Source organism: Tachypleus tridentatus, chromosome 9 (assembly GCF_004210375.1).
Source record: "Tachypleus tridentatus isolate NWPU-2018 chromosome 9, ASM421037v1, whole genome shotgun sequence".
NCBI classification, from domain to species: domain Eukaryota; kingdom Metazoa; phylum Arthropoda; class Merostomata; order Xiphosura; family Limulidae; genus Tachypleus; species Tachypleus tridentatus.
In genome coordinates, this window is record NC_134833.1 from 158941908 (window position 1) to 158951921 (window position 10014).

At 33.7% G+C, this 10014-nt stretch overlaps 1 protein-coding gene across 2 annotated transcripts; it reads left to right on the forward strand.

Moving 5' to 3' along the window:
- The first annotated feature begins 203 nt into the window (after positions 1-203).
- On the forward strand, positions 204-2631 carry LOC143226788 (uncharacterized). Of its 2 annotated transcripts, none has more exons than XM_076458197.1 (4): positions 204-258; positions 1734-1785; positions 1923-1960; positions 2083-2631. In XM_076458197.1, the coding sequence occupies exons 2-4, from the start codon at positions 1764-1766 to the stop codon at positions 2452-2454; spliced, it is 432 nt and encodes a 143-aa protein (XP_076314312.1). In that variant the 5' UTR covers positions 204-258; positions 1734-1763; the 3' UTR covers positions 2455-2631. The 2 variants fall into 2 exon arrangements, with proteins under 2 accessions (XP_076314312.1, XP_076314313.1); XM_076458198.1 differs by lacking the exon at positions 204-258 and adding an exon at positions 415-437.
- Positions 2632-10014: the final 7383 nt, after the last annotated feature.

A 10014-nucleotide genomic window follows, 5' to 3' on the forward strand; every position in this document is an offset into this window, starting at 1 on the left:
ATAGTCCTCGAGTTGCTTTTGTGCGAAATTCCAAATTCCAAAACAAGTTTTTTTAAAAACCAACCAATAACAGAACGCTTTTAAGGACACCAACGGTAATTGTTCAGTTCACTTTTTAGGCCCTACCACTGACACACTTTACTGTTACACCGCCCACACATGTTAAGATGTGCGGTTCACTATATAAAAGCTCAACACGATGTCTCGCTTGTCCAGAATCTTTCAAAGTGCGGATCCAGACAATCCTTCTTGTTATAGGTGAGTAGGCACCGGTGTCGTACTTTAAGATACGGCCAGGTATAAGCTATTACTACATCTCGAGGCGGATTTTCGGCGGCTGAGCTCCGGGGACTTTTCCATCGGTGGCAGCCAGACGTTTCGCCTCTCTCTGAGTTGGTGTCAGGTTGAGCTCGGGTTCTGATCTGCCCTCTCCTTTTGTAATTGTTATTTATTATTTGTCAGTTTGTACATACATGATTGTATTGATTTTCCTTATTACTACTATCAGTTTTTACAGTTTGTATATTTATGTGCCATTCATAATTATTATTTTTTTGTGTATAAGTATTTCTATCATTATCAGAGTGTTTGTTTTTATTGTCATCACATATATTTATGTAAAGTGTATAAATGTTCTCTTCTCACAGTGTGCATCTCGTTTTTTCCCATTGTCATACTCTATTGTGATGTTGTTTTTTTATTGTAAATAAATTCAAAATGGCCTTCCCTATTTCTCTTTATATTCTCAACAAAGCTACAAGATAGGTAGAATATTCAGCGTCTGTATTCTCAGGGAGATCTCTCATTCCTCCCACATCAAATTCACGACACTCATCTCAGCCATTGGACTTATGGATCCCACCACCAGGTGATCCTGTTTATTGGATGCACTTTGTCTCCTTCCTTTTTTCCTTCTCAGTGACGTCAGACCTTGGTCTGTCTCTCTGTCTGCGGCCTGGCATGGCCAGGTGGGTTAAACGTTCGACTCGTAATCGGAGGGTTGTGGGTTCGAATCCCGGTCGCACCAAACATGCTCGCCCTCCCAGCCGTGGGGGCGTTATAATGTTACGGTCAATCCAACTATTCGTTGGTAAAGAGTAGCCCAATAGTTGGCGGTGGGTGGTGACGACTAGCTGCCTTCCCTCTAGTCTTATACCGCTAAATTAGGGACAGCTAGCGCAGATAGCCCTCTTGTAGCTTTGCGCGAAATTTAAAAAAACAAACAAACAAACTCTTTGTCCGGACGTTTATCTGACTGTTATATATTAGTCTTTTCACATTAAAGTAACAATTTTCGCGAAGAGCGAAGCTTCTTTCCTTTAAAAACTAAATTTGTGTCGCGAAATCTTCGATCCTTCAAACCTCATGTACGGATTAACGAATCAGAAAGGTTCGAATTGTCCCTCGTGCTTTGAAATATTGGTTTCATTTGAATTTATAATGCCCCCTCACGGTAAGGAACAAGCAAGTGTGGTAGGATGGGGATTCCAACCTGCGACCCTCAGATTACCAATTAACCCTAACCACCTGACCATGTCGTGACCTTTGAAAATATGGTCGAAAGTATGTTTCAGACATGTCATGCAACCGTTTTATTTTTTAAAATTTAGTTTAGAAACATTAAATAGGACTGGTGGGCCTACAATAAGGTAATCTCTTTTCTTTTAATACAGAAATCTCAACTTATAAGCTCAGAACTGTTAATTTTGATTTTTTTTTTCTTTCGCCGTTAGGTCCAGGTTCCCAGAACTCTTTCAATCGCTATGAAGTTCCTGATCTTAGTCGGTAGGTGGCACGGTGGTTGCTTTTGTATATGTTTCAGTGAGCTAAACTTCAATATGTTACTTAAAGGGAACTAAAAGTAAATAGAATGTAGTACAGATTGTACGTCATTAAATAAACTTATTGTTTTATTTTTCCAGCACTGCTCTCCGTTGGTTCTGCTGTCGTCTTATCTCGGGTAAGTTTTCATTTTATTGTATTTCACCTTATAAAGAGCATCAGACAAAACGTGATTTCAAATATCCTCTGTATCATTTTTTGAAAGCAGTATTAGCTGACAAAAGAACACATTTATTGCAGACAAAACGTGCGGCCTTCGAACTTCCGGATGGAGCCCAGGTCCTTGTCAAAGAAGTCAAAACCACCTTCTCCTGTGCTGGTCTCCACTCTGGATACTACGCTGATGTTGATAACAACTGTAAAATCTTCCACATCTGCCACCCACAGACTATCGCTGATGGAACCTTAAAAGTTGAACATTGGAGCTTCTTATGTGGTAACCAGACCATCTTCAATCAGGGTAGTTTCACATGTGCTTTCCCCGAGGAGGCCGTGCCCTGTGAAATCGCTCCCAAATTCTACGATCTTAACAACAACATTGGGGTCGAGAATGCTCCCTTCCAAACAGACGATGACGTAGCTAGAGTTTACGAAGCCATCAGATCACAGTAAATTCCGCTTCTTTGCCAGTACGCCATATGACATCGCTTCAACATAAGGAAAACTACAGCAAAGCAGAGAGAATATTTACAAGACTTCACAGATACAATACAAGATCTGCTTATGTTGTATATACGTGTTTGTTTAAAGAAATGAATATTTTTTCAATAAAAGAAACGTATTTCTGAATATGTTTTCTCCCTTCTTTAATATCTAGAATTGTGAACATATAAATAAGATTTCTTACAAGATTCTAAGCTGTAAGCACAAACCTACACAGTGGGCTATCCATGGACTGCCTACCTGTAAGCACAAACCTACACAATGGGCTATCCATGGACTGCCTACCTGTAAGCACAAACCTACACAGTGGGCTATCCATGGACTGCCTACCTGTAAGCACAAACCTACACAGTGGGCTATCCATGGACTGCCTACCTGTAAGCACAAACCTACACAATGGGCTATCCATGGACTGCCTACCTGTAAGCACAAACCTACACAATGGGCTATCCATGGACTGCCTACCACGAGTATCAAAATATCACAGGTTCAAGATACAACTATATGAAGTATTTTTTAAAAAGTAAAGTAAAACAAGCCTTATAATTAGAAGCTTTAGTTTCTCAGCTTGCAAAATACAAGGTACAGTTAAACCTGTCTAAGACGAGACCGAGTAAAATGTCCGGGTTAAGCAAGTTTTCCGGCTTTAGATACAGTGAACATGCATTTCCTTAATTATATATACGTTTTGAGTGGAACATTATATTTGTTTGACTCAAGGGAAGAAAAACGTTTATGAATAAAGTTATTATACTGTTTATGTTATATTTATTAGAATAAGAACAAAAATAAACATTCAAAACATACATAAGTACACAAAATATTATATGAAATTTATTTGAAGAAAGTGTCCAATTTCAACTGTTTTGTTTTTTTAATGGGCTTTCTCATGCAGTTTAAAGAGAACACCAAGTCTACGACCTTTTCATGAAGTTCATTTTCCCCCTTCGTTTTTGCATACAAATTGATAGTGTTAATATAACTTAACACTTGCTATGGAGTAGGAATTTCTGTTTCCTCACTGCCTTTTCCAGTTTGTTCATCTCGTGAATCTCTCACACTGTTACCATCTTGTGATTTTATTATATATTTTAAATCAATTTCATCAGTTTCTGTTAAAACATTCGTGTCAACATTCACAAAATCATCTGTATCAATCTTCTCAATCAGAGTTTGGATTTCACTAGAATCATCATAACAAACAACTTCCCCACAATCTCCACCATTACCAAGAATAAATCCACAGTTTCAAAAGCACTTTCTTAGGCATTCATCTGTTATGCATTTGATTGAATAACTTTAAAATGCAATTGCATCTAACACATCAATTTTCATGGTCATTTCAGATGCTTTCTTACAGTCGTCCATGTTTGTAATAATATGCTGAAGCATCAGTTTTCTGTATTTCAATTTTATACACTGTATAATTCTATTATTTAGTGGCTGTAGAACTGATGTTGTACATGGAGGTAGAAAGATTAAACAAACAATTGAAAGTTGAACTGTTCGGTGACAAGTTGTACTATCTAGGAAAAGTAGAATATTCCTATTTTCTTGTTCCATTCTTTTGTTTAATTTGTTTAAAATTTCTCAAATATAGCACTTGTTATCCATGCTTTATTATTCACTTTCCATTCCACAGGAAGTTGATTCTTTAAATTTTTGAAACAGCACAGATTTTCACTTTTATCTATTACCCATGGTTTCTTTAGTTTTACATCAGTACGGTCAATTGTTTTTTTGAATAGTAACCTCTGGAATAATGACAGCAGAAAAAGAACAGAATATATTTAACCAATACTTACTGTAACAAGGCCCCCTAGTGACTCAGCGGAATGTTTGCGGAATTACACGCTAAAATCCGGGTTTCGATACCCGTAGTGGGCAGAGCACAGATAACCCATTGTGTAGGTTTGTGCTTAATTCAAAACAAGTACTGTACCAAATGTCTGAGAATTTATTAATATTTAAACAAATTATTAATTAAATACGAAATTAATATTTAATCAAAAACGTTTTTCCTCCTTAATCCCAAGAGTTGGCGGTGGGTGGTGATGACTAGCTGCCTTCCCTCTAGTCTTACACTGCTAAATTAGGGACGGCTAGCACAGATAGCCCTCGAGTAGCTTTGTGCGAAATTCCCAAACAAACAAAAAAAAACCCTTAATCAGGTTCTAATCCTACTTGTTGGTAGATGAGGTAGGTGAAAGACAGTTTTCCGTCCGCGTTATGCAGGTTCCACCATATAGAGGGCGTTTTATAAGAGAAATCTTAAGATAATGTTGGAAAATGTTGATATTTACAGTTTGTACAGGTTTCCGTCTCACACCATTTCCGGCTTAGACAGGTTTCACTTTATATAAAACGTGTCCTATTGAAACGAGAGTTTGTGCTTCACAGAAAGACATACGACTATCACATGAAGAATGAATCAGTTTTTCTCTTGAGTAGAACTGTGCACCTTTCTTCTCAGGCAACATGAGACCGTTGAAATAGAATTCAAATTTCTTTTCATTGGAGTACACGAGTTGAGAAATTTCGCTCGTAACCTCTTGAACTAACCCATTGCCCTCTTGACCTTATGGAACATGTTTAAGGTTTCCCTTCAAGGCAGAAACATTTTTTTATCACTCTAACGACACTTGTAATTAGTTGTTGTTTATAATTAAGCACCAGGCTACAGAATGAACTGTCTGTGCTACGCCCATCATTTCTAGCGTTGTGGGTTCATGATACTGAGAGGGGTCATTTGTTGAGTAGATTAAAATTTATACTTCGGTTTTCTGAAAACCTGTTTCTATTTATCAATACGTTCGTTTTATTAAGTATTTACAAATGGCGGGAAATCTTACTTAAGGTAAAACTGTTTTGGTTCATTTCCAACCTGGTTCTCACTAATATATTTATTTTAACACATCTTGCAGATGAGCTAGTACTTAGCCAGACAGGCTGCAGAACAAAAAGGTCAGAGGTTAGAATCAGTGACACTGAACACGTTCTGCGCTTTTAAAGAGAGAGCGTTATAAGTGTTGTAGTCAATACCGCCATTCGATTAAGGATTAAAGTAATTACTTTTTCAATTAAATTGTTGGGTTAAAACTAGGCGGCTGTGTTATTATGAAAGTAATTTGATGTCCTGATGGAATGGAAATTCTGTATGTCTAATGAAATAATAATCCAAGTTCCAACTACGTTTTCTATATAATAAAATGAATGCTATACACGCGTTATAACAGCTTTATTGTTTTTAGAATTTGTTAATTATTTTCTTACAAACGAGTCAACGACAAATACATTTTGTAACTCATAGCCACAACTCACTTACCAGTTAGGTCCGGCATGGCCAGGTGGCGTTCTACTCGTAATCTGAGGGTTAGGTCTGGCATGGCCAGGTGGCGTTCTACTCGTAATCTGAGAGTTAGGTCCGGCATGGCCAGGTGGCGTTCTACTCGTAATCTGAGGATCGCGATTCAAATCCCGTCGCACCAAACATGTTCGCTCTTTCAGCCGTGGGAGCGTTATAATGTTATGGTCAATCCCACTTTTCTTTGGTAAAATAGTAGCCCAAGAGTTGGCGGTGGGTGGTGATGACGAACTGCCTTCCCTTTTGTCTTACACTCTTAAATTAGGGACTGCTAGCGCAGATAGCTTTCGTGTAGCTTTCCGAGAAATGCGAAAACCAAACCATAACTTTAGTCCAGTGAAGAGATACTCCAACAGTATTGTAATATAATAAATATTCAGTTTGAATGTTGTTGTTTTTAATTCTACATATGAATTATTAACGTTATATTTGTGTTATTTACCGGGTTTTTATCAATTTTTCAATATTAGTATATGTTTTAATATCTATTACATTGTATCAACTATACCTGGCACTTCGTAGTTTAATTAATAACTTTAACAGTTTCGTTTTTTACTTCAGATAATTTCACATAACATTTCTTGTTTTGTGTTTTATAATTTTATAAAGCGAAAGGAATAATACTTTATTACAATAATGTATATATATAATTTTATTACATTCATTGTATTCAAAACTATATTCAAAATTCATATGTCTTTCATAAGTAATCCTATTATTTCTTTTTTCTTATTAGTAAAAGATTTGTTTACCATTTGTAACTAAGATATTTTGCTTAAATGAGAAATGTAAGTAGACCCGTATTTTGTTATACCAATATACAATAATTGTAAGTAGACCCGTATTTTGTTATACCAATATACAATAATCGTAAGCAGACCCTATATTGTTATACCAATATACAATAATTGTAAGTAGACCCTATATTGTTATACCAATATACAATAATTGTAAGTAGACCCTATATTGTCATATCATTACATAATAATTGCAAGTAGACCCTATATTGTCATTATCGTTACATAATAATTGTAGAGTAGACCCGTATCTTGTTATACCAATATACAATAATTGTAAGTCGACCCTATATTGTCATATCGTTACATAATAATTGTAAATAGACTCTATATTGATATATCAATATATAATAATTGTAAGTAGACCCGTATATTGTTATACCAATATATAAGAATTGTAAGTAGACCCTATATTGTTATACCAATATATAAGAATTGTAAGTAGACCCTATATTGTTATACCAATATATAAGAATTGTAAGTAGACCCTATATTGTTATATCAATATATAATAATTGTAAGTAAACCCGTATATTGTTATACCAATATATAAGAATAGTAAGTAGACCCTATATTCTTATACCAATATAATAATTGTAAGTAGACCCGTATATTGTTATATCAATATATAAGAATTGTAAGTAGACCCGTATATTGTTATACCAATATATAAGAATTGCAAGTAGACCCTATATTGTTATACCAATATATAAGAATTGTAAGTAGACCCTATATTGTTATACCAATATATAAGAATTGTAAGTAGACCCTATATTGTTATACCAATATATAAGAATTGTAAGTAGACCCTATATTGTTATATCAATATATAATAATTGTAAGTAAACCCGTATATTGTTATACCACTATATAAGAATAGTAAGTAGACCCTATATTGTCATATCGTTACATAATAATTGTAAGTCGACCCTATATTGTCATATCATTACATAATAATTGTAAGTCGACCCTATATTGTTATACCAATCATTTATAAGAATTGTAAGTTGACCCTATCTTGTCATATCGTTACATAATAATTGTAAGTAGACCCGTATATTGTTTTACCATATATATAATAATTGTATAATAAATAGACTCTATATTGATATATCAATATAAAAATTGTAAGTAGACCCGTATATTGTTATATCAATATATAAGAATTGTAAGTAGACCCTATATTGTTATATCAATATATAAGAATTGTAAGTAGACTTTATATTGTTATACCAATATATAAGAAATGTAAGTAGACCCTATATTGTTATATCAATATATAAGAATTGTAAGTAGACCCTATTTTGTTATACCAATATATAATAATTGTAAGTAAACCCTATATTGTTATACCAATATATAAGAATTGTAAGTAGACCCTATATTGTTATATCAATATATAATAATTGTAAGTAGACCCGTATATTGTTATACCAATATATAAGAATTGTAAGTAGACCCTATATTGTTATATCAATATATAAGAATTGTAAGTAAACCCTATATTGTTATATCAATATATAAGAATTGTAAGTAGACCCGTATATTGTTATACCAATATATAAGAATTGTAAGTAGACCCTATATTGTTATATCAATATATAAGAATTGTGAGTAGACCCTATATTGTTATACCAATATATAAGAATTGTGAGTAGACCCGTATATTGTTATAGCAATATAGAAGAATTGTAAGTAAACCCGTATATTGTTATAGCAATATATAAGAATTGTAAGTAGACCCGTATATTGTTATAGCAATATATAAGAATTGTTGCAGACCAGTTATTACTGCTGTTATTTATTTCGGACGAATTTCCAATTAACTGTGTCATGTATGTTACTTATTACTATTTCAAATAACCGAAAATTTGAATTTGAATTTAGAAGTTTATTAAACGTTAATATATATAAATTTATGTTATTTATCAGCAAGACTGATGCACACAATTTCCTTTTTTTAGCGTAAATATATTTTAATATTCAAACATAAACACAATACAATATATAATAACGGATATTACTAATAGTCATTACAAATGATGGTGTATATACTAAATCGTACATCCGGTCTACTTTATCGACGATCCAGATCCACGACGAGCAAATTAATTTTGAGTTCATATTGATTCACTTCGCTTAAGCTAACGTTGTCTTTTCTTGGCTAGCCTCACACCTTCAGAAGCTTACTTGTTATCGAAGAAGATATTTAATGTCCTTATAGAAATAATAACGTTCAAAGTAATTCTCTGAAATTGAACGTTTTTTCAATGTTCGAAATCTATAACGTAACTGGTGAAATTCTGTAGTTTTCCGATTAATAAGCGTTAATCACAATTATAGATTTTGAGGTCTATAGCACACTGATCAATAATAATGTCCTTTCGTCCCTTGGCTAACCGCTTTTTATATAAGCCAGGCGAGTCTCTAGAACATTCACTAAAGTTTGCTTGGCAACAATACTGTGAACACTAGTATTACATACACGCCTAGTACATTGTTGATTCTTACGTTCAAGAATTTTCTACAAATTTCGACAACAGTCAATACACCGTTAAGAATGTACGTAACACTGAAAAAAAGAAAACTTTACAGAAACAAGCGTAGGCAGTAAAACTAATGTACAACATTAAATATTTTACACCGTATATTAATATACCTTTATATGAAAATTGTAAGTAGAGCTTTATATTGTTAAAGAATAATACAGTTGCATACAGAAAGATGAGTGTTAAACAGAGGTTTATATATTTTTATACATATAACACCAATCTCATACATATATGTTCTGCATGTGATTTCCATCGAAAATTAAAACCTATGGTGCTTCCTAAATATTTAATATTTGTTAGATTTTCAACTGTTGTACAAGTATATGAATGACGAAAGTTAACTGTGTTTTCTAAACTACATTTAGTCAAACAAACACCAGTACAAACAAAAAAGAGAACGGTTTGGAATTATTCTCCATGAAGTATGAATACACAGCCATTTAGATTAGTTGTATTTATATTGAAATAAATATGATTTACGTTCAGCCATTTCAAAGTATTAATAAATCCATTTGCTCATTGCACATTGCCAAAGTAACATTGCACTACGTAACACAATTTTTTTTTGTTCCTGGACAGAAAGTGTTATTTCCCAATTGCTTATGCCTAAAGTAAATGCAAAAGACCTATTTTTCTCTTCAAACTTTGTTTTTGCGACCTGGGAAAGTATAACGAAAACATGACGGTAGACTATATTTGGGGTCTGATACGTGAAAGTGATTTACATTACAGTCACCAAATCTCGAAAAACTACTCACTTCTAAATATTTTGTGTAACTTTAAAACAAATACATGT

What these genes read in the sequence shown, in the direction of transcription:
- LOC143226788 (XM_076458197.1), top strand. Translation starts at nt 1,764, where the DNA reads ATGAAGTTCCTGATCTTAGTCG. An exon ending in GAAGTTCCTGATCTTAGTCG is followed by an intron (nt 1,786 to 1,922) that starts GTAGGTGGCACG and finishes TTATTTTTCCAG; the next exon opens with CACTGCTCTCCGTTGGTTCT. An exon ending in CTGCTGTCGTCTTATCTCGG is followed by an intron (nt 1,961 to 2,082) that starts GTAAGTTTTCAT and finishes CATTTATTGCAG; the next exon opens with ACAAAACGTGCGGCCTTCGA.